This window comes from Chelonoidis abingdonii, chromosome 7 (assembly GCF_003597395.2).
Source record: "Chelonoidis abingdonii isolate Lonesome George chromosome 7, CheloAbing_2.0, whole genome shotgun sequence".
Taxonomy (NCBI): domain Eukaryota; kingdom Metazoa; phylum Chordata; order Testudines; family Testudinidae; genus Chelonoidis; species Chelonoidis abingdonii.
Window position 1 is genome coordinate 63,354,932 of NC_133775.1, and position 19,317 is coordinate 63,374,248.

The 19,317-nt window shown below is 49.7% G+C and overlaps 1 protein-coding gene across 9 annotated transcripts in view; it reads left to right on the plus strand.

The window, feature by feature from the left end:
* PBX1 (PBX homeobox 1) overlaps positions 1-19,317 on the plus strand; it is a 266,955-nt gene that overhangs the window by 239,601 nt on the left and 8,037 nt on the right. For 2 of the 9 annotated variants that reach the window (XM_075067942.1, XM_075067945.1), the window contains exons 7-9: positions 1,432-1,544; positions 2,822-2,911; positions 5,313-8,621. In XM_075067942.1, the coding sequence (XP_074924043.1) occupies positions 1,432-1,544; positions 2,822-2,911; positions 5,313-5,552 (443 nt within the window). In that variant the 3' untranslated portion in view covers positions 5,553-8,621. Of the gene's footprint in view, positions 1-1,431; positions 1,545-2,821; positions 2,912-5,312; positions 8,626-19,317 lie in introns of those variants that run through there. The other 7 variants (XM_075067944.1, XM_032806115.2, XM_075067949.1 and 4 more) reach the window with 5 other exon arrangements.

Below are 19,317 nucleotides of genomic sequence, written 5' to 3' on the forward strand. Positions count from 1 at the left end.
GGCTATGGTGGACTTTAGGTCAGGCTTTTATAGCTGAGTGATCTTCCTGGCTCCCCTTAATTTTTAGATCTTCTACAGTCACATATGGAAGGCCTTTGTGAAGAGACACTCCAAGAGCTAACACCTACATAGGCCAAATTCTCACCAATTGACTTCCTGTCACCTTCTCGGAAGCAGGCTCCATCAGAAGAGCCTCCCTGGGTGGGATTATTCACTCCCTCTCCATGACAGGAGGAGGGACCTGGGCTGTCGATTTTGTTTCAGAGCTTACGCATGACTCATTGCTGGGCAATTCCGCCAAGACGATGGTTGCCGATCTGGGGTTGCAGGGGGTGGGGATTGAAATTTGAGCAGCTTGGGGTTGGGTCAGTGCAGTGGAGCTGACCTGGGCCCTTGAAGTCTCCCCCTTGCCAGGCGAATGTCATGTTTATAACCCAACCTTGCACGTTGAGCTTTCTCACACTTAATGCGCTGAGCTGCACGAGAGTTTTGAAATAATCCCGGGAAACCATTTTTTTCCATGCATTTCAGTTGTGCAGTGGTTTTGTTTCCTCTGGTCAGTGGGTGGAGGTGGTCAGGTGCCTCAGAGATGGAAGCAGAAAACCTTGTTTTTGCAAAGACATTTTTCTGGCTCACCCAGTTGTCTCTATTATTAGCAGTAGCGACTAGTGCATGCAGAGGGATCCCTGATCTGTAATTTGCTTGCAGAGTTCACTGTTGCTAGGCAGCTGGCATGGAAAGGCGTAGGAGATCCTCTGATGGTCCATCGTGGGTGCTTGTGTTGCCTAACCAATGACTATAATCTGCCAGCATGGAAGTGTGGGATGCCAAAGGATGTTAAGAGAAGGCTTTGCGATGCCTTCCCGTCCTTGTGAACCTTAGCTCATAGATGGCTGTTAGCCCCACCTGATGAAGTTGTCCAGTAATGGATTTATTGTGGAGGGAGCAGCATACCTTCTTTTATAACCTAACCTCCTCGAAAGCACTTTCCACACTCGGCTCACCAGCAGACCTTCTATGAACATTTGTGGGAGTTCTGTCCCAGAGGCGCGTAAAGAATCTGCCCTTTATGCGCTAAGCTGCACAAAACTGCCTAAAGGATTTGGATGTGCTCAGATGAATGGGAATTGGGCATCCCAGTCCCCTAGGCTGGGTTTTGAAAATATCCACCTCCTGCCCCCCAAGTTGGGAAGCTGTTAAAGGACAAGCCTTATGTTGAGATGTAATAACGTGTGGCTTTGTATAACCTCAAGTTTGCACCCTTTTTTTTTTTTTTTTTTTGCTTGCTTTGTTCTTCATACTACTAACCTACTGTGTGTTTTGTTTTCATTTTGGGGTTGCTTTGCATGTCGTTCCTTCCTCTTGGCTGAGAGTTGCGGGGTGGATCCTTTTCCTTTCTATGATTCAGGTGCCTCACTCTTTCCTTTCCAGGTTCTTCCAGTTCTTTTAACATGTCAAACTCTGGAGATTTGTTCATGAGCGTGCAGTCACTCAATGGGGATTCTTACCAAGGGGCCCAGGTTGGAGCCAACGTGCAGTCACAGGTAGGGACCCATCCGATGTGCTGCCAGTGAATGCGTTAGTGTTGGAAGAGCCCTTGATTGTATTGGCATTTCCCAGTCCAGTCCCAAAAGAGAAATCTGAAATGGTGCAAACAAACCAATCAGACAAACCAACAGGAAAAACTTCCCAACCCCCACCAAACCAAAAAAAAAAACATTGTCTTGGGGAATCTTGCCCACACTTTGTGAATGCATTTGGCTCTGGCTTGTTAGTTTGCGTTAGGAGAGGTTTAAAAGAACAGGCATGTGCTCAAATAAAATTAGCCAAGGTCTAGCTCGCTTGCTTTATTTTTCAAGGGACGGGACCAGATGTTCGTACTGGCATCTCATTTGCAAGGCTTCCACTCGTTCGTTTGATGCTGAAGCTCGGTTTCTGCTGAAAGGAGAGCAATGCTGAAATGTACAAATACGCCCTGTTTTAATTAACAACCAACAGCGCAGGCTTAGGCAGCCATGCAGCCCCTCTCGAGTCTGATGAGACAGGGAAGGGCTTTGGGCATCATTTCAGGAGCGTCAACAGCTTTGGACAAGAGTGGTCATGCCCACTAATTATCTAGATGCACATAACATTTTCTATAGACTTCTCACTTCCCGTCCACCCCATACAACTCCATGGGTCCAGTAGGCAGTCAGGGCTTTGCAGCTGGCGGGAGGTGACACCCACTCAAACATTTCCACCCTGGCAAAGAGAATTTCTAAACCATCCCTGCTGTCGCCCTGGATGAAGAGCAAGGTATCATTGACGGGCATCAGCCAGCTTGTGGCTTGAGATGGTAATTGGGGGAGGGATGGTGATCTATTGCCATGGTAAGTTTGCACACATTCTGTGCCCTCTGGAAACAAGCAAAGGAGTCACATGAATGACGCTCACCTACACTTCGCGTCTCTTCGGTTGACATGGGCATGCCAGCGGGTTGAAGCATGGAGGGGCAGAAAGAGGGAAGGGGAGCTAGAGTTGCCTTCCTGTGCATAATCACTGAGTTAGCTGCAGCAAGGAACTGACCACCCACCCTTGAGTTTTCTTTCCTCCCCACTGTCTTTGTTGCAATGCTCAGAACTGACAACCGAGAGTGACAATGACGGGGGGGGGGGGGGCGGGAGGAGGACGTCCTCCATCTTCCGTCCCAACAGCCGCCCTGCAAATGATCACTATGTTTGCGTTTTTGATAACATGCTGAAATACAAACCAGAGTGGCTTTGCCTAATAATCTCTCTCTGTCTCTAATTTTCTCTTTTTTTGTTGTTGTTGGTCTGTTTAGGTGGATACCCTTCGCCATGTTATCAGCCAGACAGGAGGATACAATGATGGGCTCGCAGCAAGTCAGATGTATAGTCCGCAGGGCATCAGTGTAAGAAAAATAGGCTTGTTTTTCTTTTTCTTTTTTTTTTTGTGTTTTTTTTGTTCTCTCACTCCCAATTATTTCAAAGCCATAGGGCTCAGAATGCCACTTAGTAGGACTTGTCTTAGCTTTATGGTCACCTAGTTTATTGCTTCTGTATCGGTCACGCCAACGGCAGAATTCTGCCCACAAAAAGTGGCGATTGGGCAGGCTTCATGCAGGCAGCTGGCGTCTAGGCCTGTCAGACACAATCAGCGTTTGCAAGGCACCTGCGGCCACATCCGTTCAGCTGAGAGGAGCTGCTAAACAGGTGACACCTAGTAGAACAGTGGTAGGGAATGTCACCACAAGCCAGCCCTTGAAATCTCCACAAGGAGGCCAATGGCCAGAGCCCATCATGGACAGAGCCATGGTCCAAAAATAACCCTTCCCCTAGTCGGTGTCTAAAGCCAAAAAACGATGATGATGATGATGATGATAAAAAAAAGGGGGGGAGGGTAAAAAACATCTTCTACTTGTTCTTGGGTGCACTGGCGGCTCCCGAGTAGCATGAAAATTCATAGCGACAAGCTGTGTTGTACAGAGTGAAATCGATCAGACAGACACAAGGAGAACCGAGTGTAGATTTGGGACAGCAATCCAACTTCATTTCTCAGATCAGTCGTCCGCCATCTCAGCAGCAGTGACAGCAAGCGGGGACAAGAGGGCAGCCTGGAAAAGGAGGCTGTTCTCGAGGAGTGGTTGTTTTGTTTTTCTCTGGACTTTTTAGAGGTCACGAAATCAGGCGGGGGATGCTCGGAAGAGGGAAACGTGTTTGCAATGTGGTTTTTGTTTTTGGTGTATCTGACTTGGGAAAAGAGGGAGGGAGAGCAAAGCAATCCATTGGCAGTAGGGGCAGAGGAGAGGTGAAGGGTTTAGACCCTTCCCTGTCTCTCCAGATAGCCTTCCGGCTCATACACAGTCCACCGAAGGGAATCAGTTCCAAACTAGCCACCTTCATTCGGGGAATGGGCAGGACACCCTTGGCCCTGCCAGGCATTTGCCATGAGTTCATGTCATTTTGAAACACAGGCGCCAGGAACAAGATATGATATGAGTGGAAGCATTAAAACAGCCTCCTTGGGCTCACTCACTTTCTCTCCATTTTGTGAAGCTGCACACAAAAGGGCTTTCAAACCCAAACGTTGGGGCGCTCAGGTGGGACGTGGCATCCAGCCATCTCCAATCTCTCAGTCTGCGACCAGCTCGCACGAAGGGAAGCCCCATGGTTTGATCCCACTTGTTTCCTTTATAAAGCCAAACACTGGCTGAAATTAGAGATTTCCCAGCGCTAGGCAGCAAATCAAGACCTGCATGTCGTTGGGATGGCCGAAATAAATAAATAAAATCCACCAAAGCAGGGATGTAGAGAGAGAACGCCACCATGCATGGAGAGAGATGTGGCGGAAGGCTTGGCTCATTGCTTTTACCTTCCTTTTAATTCAGCTGTGCTGAGAAAAAGGGACATTAAGGCTTAGCACAGAGACCTGACGTCATGAGGCAGAGCCAAGCGGCTTTGTGAAGTAATGCAACTGAACATGTGCAGATAATTATGTCTGATTACATAAGCCCATTGCAAAAACTGTGCTCGAAAATGCCAGATGAAAGATCCCATCGTTCCACATTAATTTCTGTGTTCGCTGAATTTATTCCCTTTCTGGCTTTTTAATACTGAAGAGTAACTGAATCAGAGGCTGATCGTGATAAGATATGATACTTTTGTATAAATTAAAATACCCCTGAGGAGAGGCTGAGCTTGTTAAAGCCAGGGAAGTGTTTGAAAATAGCAGCATTCTGGGTTAAGTCAAAATATTGGAGGAGTTGCTATTAAGGGGGGGTGGAGGGTGACAAAGAGAGAGCAGTCTCAAGAACCAAATACAAGCCCCAGGGCCTGGTAAAGCACCCCCACTCTGTTCAGCCAGGTACTACAGGCCAGCAGCAGAACTGGCGGGGGGGGGCCCAAATGACCCTTGACAGAGCATTAGAAAGTCAGAATCTGTGGTGACACAGACGGGGGCTGTGCGATATGTCTCCACTTTCAGTTCAGGGGCGTAGGGGATTTGATGGCTGGTTTTGGAGGGGGAGGAGGAGGATTTGGCCCAAAGGGGTTGGGGCACGGAGGGGTGTTGTGGGGATGGTAAGTTGGCTAATGGTTAAAAAAATGCATAAAAGATGGCTTTTTCCTGGCAGTGTTTCTCAGGTGTGTTCCTTGCTCATCAGTTGGATGCACTGAGACATTGCTCAGATAGGCAGTGGGGAACAGATTATTTGCAAACAAGCAGCAGGTTGAGAAAGCGTCTTTCTGTTTGTCTCGCTGTCTGAGGTTCCCCCACCCCACCTGAATACTTCGTGTCTCTTCCATCCCTGACAGTACACTGCTATACGTAGCATTCATTATCACAGAATTTCTATACCTCCTTTCATCCCAGAGGAGCCCAAAGTGCTCGACAAACCATCTCTGCAGGAAGCCCTTCCCCCCACCATTGAAACACGGCCACCTCTGAGGAGGTCTCTGATGGGTGTTTACCGCTCCACAGCAATTTTAAGAGAGGAATTGGAGAAAAACACCGTGTCCAGCTCCGACTACAGGCAGAGCGAGCCACCAGGCTAGGGCTTGTAGCCACACTCCAGCAGAGCTGGACTGGACCCAGTTATATTTCACATCAGCACAGAATTTCCAGCTCCCAGAGAACGATACTGCCCACAGCAGTGAGAGCAGCTGAGTGAATAGGGCACACAGTCTGCCACTCTGTGGGTAGGAGTGTCTAGGGAAAAGTTACCAGCAACACAGGAGACCATGCGTTGCCGGTCACAGCTTAAACCATCACTGGAAGTGCTCTGAGATGGATGCATTAAAACTCAGGTGGGATTCATGCCACTGAAGATACCATTTGAGGCAGAGGATCAAGACTATGTTGATCTTGCAGAGATCTTGGGTGCTGGGGCTGAATAATCGAAAGTGTGTTGCCCAGCTCTGTCACTGCATAGTTTGATGACGAACGCAACTAAGGAAGTTTCCCCACTGTGGTCTTTCAGCCTCTGCTGTCACTGTCTTGGCATCATGTCTCCTGGTGGATGCTCAGTCTTAAAATACGGTTGTAGACAAGACAGAGCCAAAAGGGCCTCTGTGTATGCCATAGATCAGCGCCCAGAGTGTCTTCTAGTCAGAGCTGCAGTGTTACTGACAAATCCCAAATGGTTGCTTCTTTTAGCTCTGCAAAGCTAAAATAGCTGGATTCCCTTTTGCCCAGTGCATTGTCAACAGCCTTATCAGTTCTGACCCAACTGAAAAATCTGTTGCTTGTGTTTTGATGTCTGAGGCACAGAGCAAACATCTGGATTTGTGTATCCCAGATGGAGTTAGCTTCCCCGGCTGTTGGAATTGAGTCACCTTTTGACTCGTAAAGTGAATGGGATTGATCAGGAAGTGGTGCACGGTCTGAACCCTGGTAAAAGACAGCCTAGGAAGGGCGAGAACAAAAATGTAAATATTAGGGTAACATAGAGATAGGCCTGAGTCGCAAGGTTGGGACCCAGAAGTGCCCAGGATTCTAGGGTGCTAGGAGCTGAACTTTTGGAGTTGTTCACAGAGATGGGGGGTTATGAGTACTGGAGCACCTCTGTTCCAGGACCAATTTGGGTCAAAAAGCAGGTAGGTAAGAAAACCATGCAGCCAGGCTGCCTTCCTCCTCAGTCCCCCCTCGCTTCCCCTGAGCTGGGGGGCCATGTCTAGGGCTGAGATGGAGGGGTGTTTTATATGCCAGCAAGAGGGTTAACTAGTGCCAGCGGTGAGTTGTTTGTCAGGCTGTAGCCACGTGTCCATGACACACACACCAATCGCATGGACTGTTCCCCTGGTTGGCAGTTGCAGCAGAGGGGCCAGCGACTGAATGGCCCATGAAGCATGAATGGCCCTCTCACGCCTAGATCTGGGACCCAGCATGTCAGGGTAGAGCTGCTGGGTTTGTGACAAGGACTCCGGACTGGGAAGCCGAACTCTTGGGTTCTGTTCTTGGCTTTGTGACTGGTATGGCAAGGTGGCTATGGCCAACATTTCACAGGGTGCTGAGCAGCCACTTCTCCCATTGATGAATGTGAAAACGGGGCTATGTGGGTCTGAAATGGGGACGCTGGTCAAAAAATGCACCACAAAACTTTTTTCCATCGGAAAATGACCTTTTGTCGGAACCGAAATGTTGCGCAGGAAAGTATCGGGTTTGACGGACGTGCCCTCAGGAAGGTTTCACAGGTGGAGCGAGTGTGACCCCAGCTTAGCCACCAGGTTCAGTCCCTCTCCCTGGGATATGCGAGACCCAGGCTCAAATCTCTGCTCTGAATCACTTGAACTTGGGCCTTCCATGTCCCAGTTGAGAGCCCTACCTGCCAACTAGGCACCACAGAGCAAGGGCCTCAGCCATTTGAAGCCGTTTCTGGCCACGCTTCCCGCGGCTCGTTTGTCAGAGGAGGGGACTGCCTCGGGTGAGTTCATCACTCTGCAGTGATCTCAGCCTGGCAAGTGCAGAGTGTTAGAGAGCTTTCCCTTCACCTTCTCCCCTGGTTCTTGTCATCAGACAGAAAGCAGAAGTGCGAAGTGCAGGCAATACTATGTTTTGTTGGAGTTAGTTTCCAGCAAACATTTTATACCATAATTCTGATACTGCAGAGCCCTGTTTCCCAGTGTCCCATCCACCCTTCCTGAGTAGGTATAATTATATCTGAAATCCATGCCCACAGTCCCACCCCTTATGGTCAGGTTCCTTTTTGGGGATTGTGGGTCTGGGGTCTTTGTCCCATCCCTTTTGTACCCCATGGGAGGGGTAAGGAGAGAGGTTGTGCTATGATCGGGGCAGGCATTTCTTTGGCCTTTTAGTGTTTTATACCTTTTTCCGCCAATCTGCATTTGCCCCTCCTGACTGGTTGCTTGACCTTGCCTTGAGATAGGAGTTGAGGCAGTCTTCAAGTGTGCTCATATATTATATGCCCATCATGCCCAGTAACACGTTAACTGCTCTTATCTATTCCCGTTATGCTAACAAACCCATGTGGTTAGGCAGAAGCAATATACACAGTGTTTTTATCCTTCATTTACAAATATTACTAAGAATATAAGTGTGTCAAAAAATCAAACAGGCAAGCAAAACCCAAAATACTATCTCGGGCAAAAATACAGGCCTGGATCCTACATTGTCACTGGCACTCCTAGCACAGAGCATTCTTGGGTTGGTGCCATGGCATTCCCAAGGAGCAGTCGGGGGGAGAGAGACCGGCGCTCCAGTCCATAAAGCCCCAGCATAGCTTTTCTCTGTTAAACCATTCCAGTGAGCGACTCGCTGGCTGTGAGCAATGGCAGTGCACGGTGCCCTCTTCATGAGGAGCCAGGAATCCTGGTCACCCAGCAGATAGCGAGTTCCCCTTTTAGTACTGAGCCAGGGGGTGCTGTGACGCTCACAAGATGTTCACTATTTTGCTGCTGGTGGCCACGAAGGGGTGGGTTGTCTTGTCCTCAGCCTGTGAGTGCAGGAGGGTGGGTGCAACGAGCCCTTTCCGCACCTTGCAGAGGCACCAGTCCCTGCACTCACAAATGTAGGGGCTGCTTCTTCCACGTGCCCCGAGGGTGCCAGTCACCCTGTGGAGCTGGCCTGCTGTGCCACACGGAGCAGACTGCAGCAGCCACAGGGAGGGTGCAGTGTGGGCACTCCCCCTCCCTACACACACACTCCAGCAGCCAGAGGGATGGTGCAGTGTGGGCACTCCCCACCACACACACACACACACACACATACACATATATATATATACTGGGGAGCTGGGTAGATCTCTGACCTGCTTCCCAGAGTACTCTCCCCATGTGGGCTAGCGACTACAGAACTCTGACCTGGGAGATCCTGAGTATAGGCCAGTTAAATGTCGTGTTATGGCCAAACGCCAGCTTGAATACCTATACTCCATCTCCCCAAGCTCCCAGGTACAAGTTTAGTTTGAGACACTATTCTTCCCTGCTTTCCATTACTGCTGCATAGTATTTCTGTGCTCCCTTGAACAGCTGTCACCCTCCGCCCCAGAGAGAGATGTATTTCAGTGATAGATATCTGTCTATGTAACCTGAATGTGCATGGATACAAACATCCATACATGCACTCTTGGGGCCTCAAGGCTGGGATTTTCAAAGGAACATGAAGGATTTTGGAGCCCAAATGGCAGTGAATTCTAGTGAGAGTTGGTTGCGTAACTCCCATGGCCTCCTATGAAAATCCCATTTCAAAATGCCACTTTTCCTGCAAGAAAGGAGCTTCTTTTTGGCAGGACCTAAATGTTCTGCAGTGGAATTCACTGTGCATGCTAGGAAATTTCATGCAGGACAGAACTGGATATGTGTGGTTTTATGAAGGTTCTGTAGCAGACTGATAGTTTTGCAGGAGGAGGCAGTTCTGGGAAACTGACAAAGACATCAGCCTTCGTCAAAGGATGCATCCGTTGTGAGGAAAGCATCCTTCCCTGTATGGCTTGGCTAGTTCTACAAATAAGTGCTTTGGTAGCTGAGTTGTGGGCAAAGACTCGTTCCCTGATCTGCAGTCCTGGACATTAGGAAGTTGGCGGGAGAGGAGCTGCTCTTCTGTGGTCTCTCTGGGAATGTCTTTACCACAAAAAATTAAAATAAAACTCAGCTGCAACGAGTCTCAGATCCCAGGTCAACTGACTCGGGCTTGTGCTAGAGGGCTAAAAAGAGTAGTGTAGACATTCTGGCTCGGGCTCCACAGCTGCCCAGAGGATTCAGGGGGCCTGGGGCAAAGTGAGGGAACTGTGATGCTTGTACTTATCCCGTGGCAGTCCGGGGCTTCAGCAGCATTTTGGCGGGGGGGGGGGCCTTCAGTCGCTCCGCATCTTCGGCAGCACTGAAGGGCCCCCCGCTGCCGAAATGCTGCCGAAATGCTACCGAAGACCCAGAGTGACTAAAGGCCCGTCCCCCCGCCGCTGAAGACCCGGAACACCGCTAGGCCAGGGCTCGCGGGGCATTTCGGCGGCGGGGCGGGGGCCTTCAGTCGCTCTGCGTCTTCGGCAGCATTGAAGGGCCCCCTGCTGTCGAAATGCCGGCCAAAGACCTGGACTGCTGCCAGGCCAGGGCTTGTGGGGGACTGGGGCAAATAGCCCCACTTGCCCCTCCTCCCCTCCGGGCGGCCCTGTCGGGCTCTGAATCCTGGTGAGCGGGTGGGTCTCGGAGCCCAGCCCAAGCAGGAATGGCTATACTGCTGTTTTTAGCCTCATAGCACAAGGCCAAGTCAGCTGACCTGGGCTTTGAGACTCGCAACCACGAGCTGTTTTGTTTTTTTTTGCAACGTAGATGGCTCCTTTCTGCATCCTAAACTGCGCCAGAAGGGAGCTGCTATTGCGGTCCCTTTGATGACCTCAGAAAGCCCCTTGGTGCATGCTGCTCTGTCACCAGGACTTCCCAGTCCAGTGCTTGCTGACCACTGCTGTCCCCTGGCACTCTCGTTTTCTACTGGTAAACTATCAACCCAGCACTTTTCAGGTGGGATTTTCAAAGGTGTTCGGGCTTGGCCTGATTTTGCTCCCCACGAAATCAAGGGACATTTCACCACTGACTTCAATGGAGACAGAATTAGGCCAATGCTGAGCATGCTGGAAAACCCCACCCTTATGTCTTTAGCACACAAAGTCTTCATGAAGAAAACCATGTGGAGCCACGGACTAGAGACAGCAGATGTGGGGGAACAAGGTGCCTCCTTGGATTTAGAGCAGGGGATGTGTCAGGAGTGGAGCTCAGACAACTGCACGGCTCAGGGAAACAATCATATCTACTCTGTTAAAAATCTTCATGCTTCCCATAGCAACGTCTTCGGCTGATGCTAAAGTTTCTCCAGCTAGAAGTCTAAAGATTATAGGCCAGCTTCCTCCTATTTCCTGTGAAAAGCTTTGCGTGGCAGATGGATGAAGTAGCTGCACTCTCATTGCTGGCTGTGCAAAGTTTTAAGAAGAGAAGGTATGATTGTTTGAGATGTACTTCACCGCTTTACCTCTCCAACTGCTCAGCTAGTCTCTGGCCCTGGGTTGGCCCCTCATGCTTAAATAAATTAATTGTTTATAAAAAAAACAACTAGGAAATTCCCCCACAAAAAAACTTTAACTTAGAGTACAGCACCACAAACACTGAAAAACAGAGGAATCCTAAGTTAGGGCAATATGCCCATTCTATACAATACCCAGTCTCCAAGCATTAGTCCAAGGCCATCACAGTTCTCAATCGGAGCAACACACTAAAGACCCTGTCTAAATGCATCATTGGTACACAAGTCAAAGAACTGAAAATCACACCGCAATGCACAGCCTGACCATGACCTGTTAGTTTATTTCCTTATATAATGTTATGAATATATATAAAGACACTGTGTATGTGTGCACATTTCAATAATATTTGTGTATGGCTTTATTTAGTAGCATGTATTTGACTGGTTTTTAAGGCCATGAGGTAGATATTGATTAGAAATTTGTGGTTTTGATAAGGTAGGAAATGATTGCAATCAACTTTGGATTCTTTCTCTGTCTGGTGGCTAGTATATGGGGATGCTGAGATTGTAATGTGATTATGGTAATGGAGAGTAAATGTGGTGCTGGAAGGTTAAAAGTTAAGGCTGGCGTGATAGGGTGAGGTTCAGCTCTCCAGGGAACAGACTTGCTGAATGGAGTGTGACTGTGACGGGGAGGGTGGCAGTGCGCTGGAGTGGCTGGGTGCTGGGTGGTTCTGAGAGATACTCGGCCATGTCTGTGAACCCACCCTGTTATCAGACTTTAGACCCTCTGTAAGGGTGTTTGTTGAGTCCATGTGCTCATTAACTCCACTGTGCGGGGAGCAGCTATGCAGCCAGGATAGAGGCAGTGCTGGAGAAAGCCTTAAAGAGACAGCTAGACCAGTTGAGAAAGCTTCAGCAGAGGGCTCAGTCATGGTAGTGGTGTTTTTTTTTTTTTCTTTTGAGCCATCAAGTCAGGCTCAGCCCCAGGCAGTCAGTGAGTTTGGAAGCTTATTCCAGGTCTCTCGGCCCTGTCAAGGTCAGGGTAGGGACTCCTCCCCATCCCATTTGATCCCAGAAGTGGGGAGCCAGGACACCCTCTGCACAAGGCAAGGAAGAAGACGATGACGTAATGAAATGGCAGAGAAATAAGAGTGAGTTCAGATTGCAGCCTTGCAGTGACAAGCCCAGCAGGAGGCCCAGGCTGAGACCAACCATTCTTGTTGTGGTTCTTGAAGGTGCAGCAGCAGCTCCAGAAACAGCCACTTCAGAGACTTATTAACCCATGTGTACTGCCAGGGGACCAGCCAAACTCAGCCCCTGTGGGCACAAGCATTAGGACCAGAGGATGGCTGCTATCCCCATTGGGAGAGGAGTCTTTGGCACTGATGGCAGAGGCACATGTGTTGTGTACTAAGCTCTGCACAAGATGCTTCTGCCAGGGGCAGGTAGCTACTATTTTGGCCCAACTGGAAGAAAATAATCATCAGCGACTCTGAGATTGTGCCCGGAGGGCAGCCGAGCATATGGAGTGGGCAGTTCATTGGCCCGAACCCAAGATCCAAATCATAGGGCTTGATTGTGTGCCTGCGAGGACATACATATGGGAGCGCTAGGCCCAGCCCTCCAGACTGGTGAAGATGGCGCAGCAGCCGGGAGAATATCTGGAGGTGATTCCATTGCTGAGATCATCACTGCCACAGCTGCATCCTGAAGTGCAGGGGCAGTCAGGCTGACAGAGGGCCTTGGGCACTGCAAGGGGAGAGCCAAAAAGAGGCATTCACCAAAAATACAAGGGGGAGCCACTTGTCTCTCCCTCAGCGTGTGTGTCATGTAGGAGGCTAGAGCCTGTGGAGGAGATATGAGCTATCTAAGGCCATGAGGTATGGGGTAATCAGGGCTGTAGAGGGCTCGTGCAGACAGAAGGCCATGTCGGGGCAGCACTTTGCCTAGTGCCTGTGAGATGTGCCCACATGCTAGTATGGGGAGTTTCCTCACAGCTGAGCCATTGCAGATAGCAGGAGCCATTCGGGTAATCTGCTCCCATGGCAACTCCCAGATGTACCCTGTGATGTTATGGACAAGGGGGCAAGAGGGCCCACTCGGGGTGCACACTGGTGCACACTCCACTTATCAGTTGCATTGGAGAGAGATGAGGGTACATTCATGCCCCCTGAGGCCCCAAGGGTGATCATGGACCTCACTCAGGACACAGAAACTCGGCATATAACAAAGGGCCCAGGTCTCCTGGCAGCAGCATGAGACTTCGGGAGATGGCTCTTGAATGGTAAAAACAAGGGCATAACATTACTGTGGTCCCTGGTGTAAGGCTGCTGAACAGCTGGCTGGGTGGTTCATCAAGGTGAGTGTGGCTTGTCAACTCCAGCAGGAATATAAGGGGAAACCAGCAGAGAGTGTGAGTGTGTGTGTGTGTTGCGTCCTCTTTACACACGTTGTATGCCCCCCATCTCCTTAGACCAGAGGTGGCTAACCTGTGGCTCCAGAGCCGCATGTGGCTCTTCAGAAATTTAATATGCAGCTCCTTGGCTGGTGCTGACTCCGGGTCTGGAGCTACAGGTGCCAACTTTCCATTGCTCAACCCCAGGCCCTGCCCCCACTCCACCCCTTCCCGCCCCCTCCTCTGAGCCTGCTACACCCTTGCTCCTCCCTGCTCCATCCCAGAGCCACCTGTACACTGCGAAACAGCTGATCATGGTGGGCAGGGGGAGGTGCTAATTGGTCGGGCTGCCGGCAAGCAGGAGGTGGGGGGGTAGGGGGTGATGGGGGCTGCTGATGTATTACTGTGGCTCTTTGGCAATGTACATTGGTACATTCTGGCTCCTTCTCAAGATCAGGTTGGCCACCCCTTCCTTAGACTGTAAGCTCGCCAGGGAGGGGATTGTGTCTTTGCATGTGAGCAGTAATAATAAGAAAGGAGGCAAGAGCAAGGATAGATGAGGTCTGGAGGGGAACACTCAGGGAGGAAGCTTAGGCTGAGATTGACATTGCCACTGTAGCCAACGCCCAGGAAGGGGGTGAGTCTGGACGCAGATTATGGGGTTGTGTGCGCTGTAGAGGATGGGGTAGGGACGTGGCCTGGTCACCTAGACTAGTGCTTGGAGACTGATATTCCTTTGGCTGTAACTGTTGTCTGAACTTGTGATTTCCTCGCTTTTTAGAGTTTGCATTGTTGGGAGAAAACCCAGTGAGCAACCTTAAGTCCATGGTGTGTGAGCGCGCGCACCATGGAATTCCCAGAAGCAGTCAGCGATAGTCTAACTCTGCTCCTGGGGAAGCCAGTGAGGCTTGTACTGCAGCTGTCAATGAGAGCAGAGTACGGCCAGTGTGGGGCCCTTTGGAGCACCCCGTCCATCTAGTCTAAGGCATTTTGAGATCCTTTCAAATGCAAGGTGAGACTGAAATGGGCACTGTTATAATGGGCTTTCTTGGAGCCGAACTTGCCTGTGCTAGTGGCTCAGAGTTCTGGAGAAACATCACCCATAGCACACTGGATCCCATGTGCCTTGATCTGGTTTCCATAGAAGACATTGGGCATCTTTCCACTGATGTCGCTGGGCACCAGCCACATCATGGTGCGGCATTTCCCAATCAGGGTGGGGGGTACAGCTAGCCAACTGGGTGATAACTCACCAAATGGGCTATAGCCAAAGGCCACAGCACCTAAAATGAATCAACATTTTCTTGGGCTTCTCTATGAGGCTTCCCAGGGGCAAGAGCCCTTTCTTCATCCTAAGAAATAAAGGCCATTACCGGTCACGAGTAAAGTGGGGGCTTCCCAACCAGCCAAATAGCCAAGTGCCGCATTTGTTGTCTGAACGATTTTTTCCTCTCTCTCTCTCTCGTTTCATCAGTGGATGGAATAAAAAAAAAACCCTTTAAAATAGTTAGGCACAATAGGAACGGCAGGTCTGTTCTGAACACCCCCTCCCCTCCGCTTCCCATTTCTGATAGCCGTAATAACCCTGCAAACACTAAATGGCATTTGAGTGCATTAAGCAGCAAACTCTCTGGTGACATAGCAATTACGGCTCTGAAATAGATTTGGTGCGTCACGGAAGATAAGGGTTTTGAAAGTTGCTGTTGTGATTATAGCTTGTAACGCCAACAAATAACAGGCTTCAAAATAAGAGGCTGCCAAAAGAGCCATTGTGGTTTTGCCTCAGTGATGGCACGTAAATTGCTATTCAAGTCCTAAGTGTACTTGAGTATGCCAGTCTCCGGGCAGCAGAGTTGGCTCAGTGTCTCTCTTTACACAGCCTGCCATTGTTGGGCTGATAATCTGTGGTAATTGCTGCCTCTTGCAATGGTCAGAGATGTGTAAGGGCGTATGCTGTGTCTTCCGTGAAGCCATCAGCAATGTGTGTCTGTCCCTGTGTGTGGTGTAAGGACAAAAGTGACTGCGGGTGCCTGCTTACTATCTGACCTTGGAAATTTGTGTTGATAGGTGTACGTGTTGTGCGTACACAGCATGAGGATGGGTGTCTGCAGGCAGAGGAGGCGTGTGGGTGTGTGTGTGGTATACGTATACAATGTGACCGCGGGTGAGTCTCTATATGAATGTGTACACAGGGTGAATATAAGCAGCTGCCTTAAGCTGAGTATGTGTGTCAATGTACATGTGTGTGTGTCAATGTACATGTGTGTGTAGTGTGACTGCAAGTGTTTGTATACAGGCCTCTATGTTGTGCATGCATGCATATGTGTACACAAAGTGAATGTCTGCCATAGGCTGTGTATGCGTGTGGAAGTATCTATTAGAGCTGTGTGAATAGGGATTTTTTTTTTTGTTTGAACTGAAAAATAAAATTAAAACAATTTCTTTTGGGTTGACCCGAAATGAAATTTTTTCAGTGAACCAAAAAACTTGGAAAAGTTTTGTTTGGAGTGGCATGTAAATATTTTGTTTCTTTTCTGAGTTTAACCTTTTTGTAAATGAAACTGAAGTAAAATTTGAAACAAAAAAGTTGTTTCAAGTCCAAAAATCAAGCTGTTTCATTTAGAAAATCAAAATCAGAATTTTGTCTTTGTTGAGAATTTTGATGCGCCTGAAGCAATTCAGCAAATTCAACACAAATTCACAAAATGTTTCCGAATCTGCATATTTGGGGCAGGGGAGTTTTGGCTGAAAATTTTCATCTGGCTCTAGTATATGTACAAACATGTATGCCATCTGAGTGTGTCTGAGCACACAGGCTTTGTATGCTGAGTGTGTGTGTGTCTGTGTATTCTGCTTCTGCACAAAACTGTTCTTTCACGGACAGCCTGTTGTAGCAATTGATACAGAGTAGCTTGGTTGCTGCTGTTTGTCTAGCTGGGTTTGTCCCTCCTTTCTGTAGCCTACACTGCTGATGCATCCCCTGCGTTTGGTGGCTGTGGGGCATTTCCTCCTGTTGGGATCATTTCTCCCCAGCCATGCCATTGCTGGAGGGATGAAGGCAGGGAATCCAGGCACACCCCACCCACCTTTGCCCACAGTAGCTGTGGTAATGGCATCTGGCCTGTTTGCAGACACACACGCTTGGTGCTGACATCAGCCGCTTTGGAGCACCCCATCGTACTTCTGGGCTGCAAATGAGACTTTCGTATAGGACCAGGCTAGCTCAGGCTGTCACAGGCAGTGATGTATTCTCTGCATCAGCGTAGCAGTACGGAGGTAGGTGCAGAGGAGGAGAGGCGAGAGAGAGATGGCTCAGGCATATCGTAAACAGGACAGCGGCTGCCACCAACTTGGGCACTGGCAGGAATTTGGAAGGATTAATTAAAGTAGCATCGAATCAATATCAGAGCAAGGTAAGGAGGCTGTGTGCACATCTGCTTCTCTCCAAAAGGGTCAGGCAGCTAGCGGAGAGAGACGGCAGCCAAGGAATGGCTGGTAGCATTCTGTTCCCCTTCTCCTCCTGCCATAGTCTCCTGTAGTGTGCTGGAGAGAGCTTGTCCCTCTTCCTCACTCTAATGATGTGGCTGTGGCTAGAAAAGCACCACATCTTTATCCATCATCTCCCTAAGACACACACACTCCACAGCCTGGGCTACAGTTGGCAGAGCCTCACTCTGCTTTGCAGACAGCCAGCAGGATTGTGGGCCAACCTGTGATGGTGACATCCCTGGGGCTGCTGATGGAAGGAAGAGAGACTGTGGTGCTTGTGGTTCCAGCCCAAAGAACAATGGAGTTTTCCTGCTCGCCAACACGGTGAATTTGTTGCGGAGTCACTGAGAAGGAATGAATCCTGAAACCCAATATGTCATTGCACAGGGTCCTTTCCCAGACGGTAATTGCACTTTAAGACAAACGAGCGCTCAGAGGTGGCTTGTTAGTGGTTTTTATTCTACTTAATAACCCACAGGAAAGCCAGGTGGGGGATTACCTTGGGTGTTGATGTGGCAATAAGGAAGGTCGGCCAGCATCCCAAATTGTGCAGCATCAGACACAGCTCACGTCCTGCGGCCCAGCCAGAGTTTGGCTGGGATCCTGGGACCAGTTCAGCCATGGGGGCCCCTTTTCAGGGGTTGGTTCCTGCATGGAAAGGGATTTCCTGAGGCCCCCTAGGCCAGCCTGGATTGGGGGCACTTACTGCTGAGAGTGTGCTTACCGAAGAGATCACAACCCCACCGGCCTTTGAATGGCACAAGAGACCTGAGCAATTTCATATCTATAATACTCTTCCTCCCCAAGGGGTTCTCAGCCCCTCTGTCAGGGCCCCATCTCCTCCCAGATTTCCCTGCTTTCATACCTGCTGCCTATTAGCAAGACTCAGCCTCACATCCAGCCAGAGAGGACTTCCATCGTTACTCCCACAGGGGACGTGGAAGTTACCGTATACGATGTGCACACAGCTCCTCCGGTCATGCTGCTCCCCCCTTCTGCCATCCTAGCTCTCTCTGTCTCTTTGTCCTGGCATGGCGGAGCATCAGCCCAGGAGGAGGTCTCCATTATAGCAGTTTAGGCTATTTGGTATTGGCAGTAGGGGCCAGACAGGCCGAGTCCTCTGGTTAACCCCAGAAGAGGACAAGTGCGGGCAGGTTCTCTCCACGTGGCCATGCCAGCATGCCTCAACTGGAAGGGCCACTCCGGTGGGCAAGAGGGGAGCCCTGTTTCCATGGCCTTTCTTGAGTTTCTGGTTTCTGAGCTGAAACCATTAGCTGGGGGCTGGTCAGTGCTAGTCAAAAACTCTTAGCAGTATGGTGCTTTTCATCTTTCAAAGCATTAGCTGATCCCCCCCCCTCCCCCAATATCCCTGTAAGGCAGGCAGGGTTCATTATCCCCCTTTCACAACTGACCCGGTGAGCCCAAGGCTGCCCAGGGAGAGGTGGTGTGAGAGTTGGGGTTGTGACTCGCTGTCCGCAGCGCAAGGAGAGTTTCTGTGTGGGTCCATGAGACCCTCACCTTGTGAAGCGTGACATGTTTTCTGTTGTGGGGATACCTGGTTCTGTAAGGTGTTGGGGAGAAGCACGTTAGACCCTCGATGGTGGTGCTGGGTTTTCTGACATGGACACTTGACCATTAGAAACTGGATGGTGGGCATCGAAACCTCAAAGATGTCAAAGCTCCATCAGAGAGTGAAAGCTTTTAGTCACTGCCCACCTCAGTGGTATTTAACTGGTGATCAAGGCGGTACCATTGAAGAGATCCATATTTCATTCCTGACCCGCTAGCCCCTCCATGTGGGACAGTCTTTCAGTATGACTGGTGAGCCAGCATAGAATCATAAGGCCTGGAAGAGATCCCGAGAGGTCTTCTAGTCCAGTCTACTGCAGGACTAAGTATTATCTAGACCATCCGACAGGTGTTTGTCTACCCGATCTTAAAATGTAATTTGCATGTAATTTCAAGACTATATTGATCCTGCTTGGTGGTGCCCGGCATCTCCCCTCACTCCCCAATGGAAAGCGCACGTCTGTGCAGACGTGCCTGCCCCAAAATGACGTCAGAATGCTGGGGGGGGGGGTTCTTTACATGTTCAGAGGGTACCTCTGTCTATTCCAGGTATCACCTTGCATGTGTATCCCATGGAGCCAGCAGGCTATTTATTAACAGAACCAGGAATTTAATCTGGCCTCTTACCCCTGTATCCTAACATGGCATCTAGATGATGTTGCAACCATGATAAAAACTTGAAAGCAAATTTCACGCAAGTGAAAAGGGCCAGCTCAACAGTCCCTAGAGAGAGCTGCTGCCTCCCCAGACTTGCAAGCATCTCATGCTTCCTGAAACACGCTGCTCTTTGACTCCCAGCTTTCTGGAGCCCTCCTTAGAGTTCAGCTTGAATCTGCCAGCTCGATGAGTCACTCCAAGCCACGTCAGCTTAAACTCAGTGCATGGCTTTATTTCAC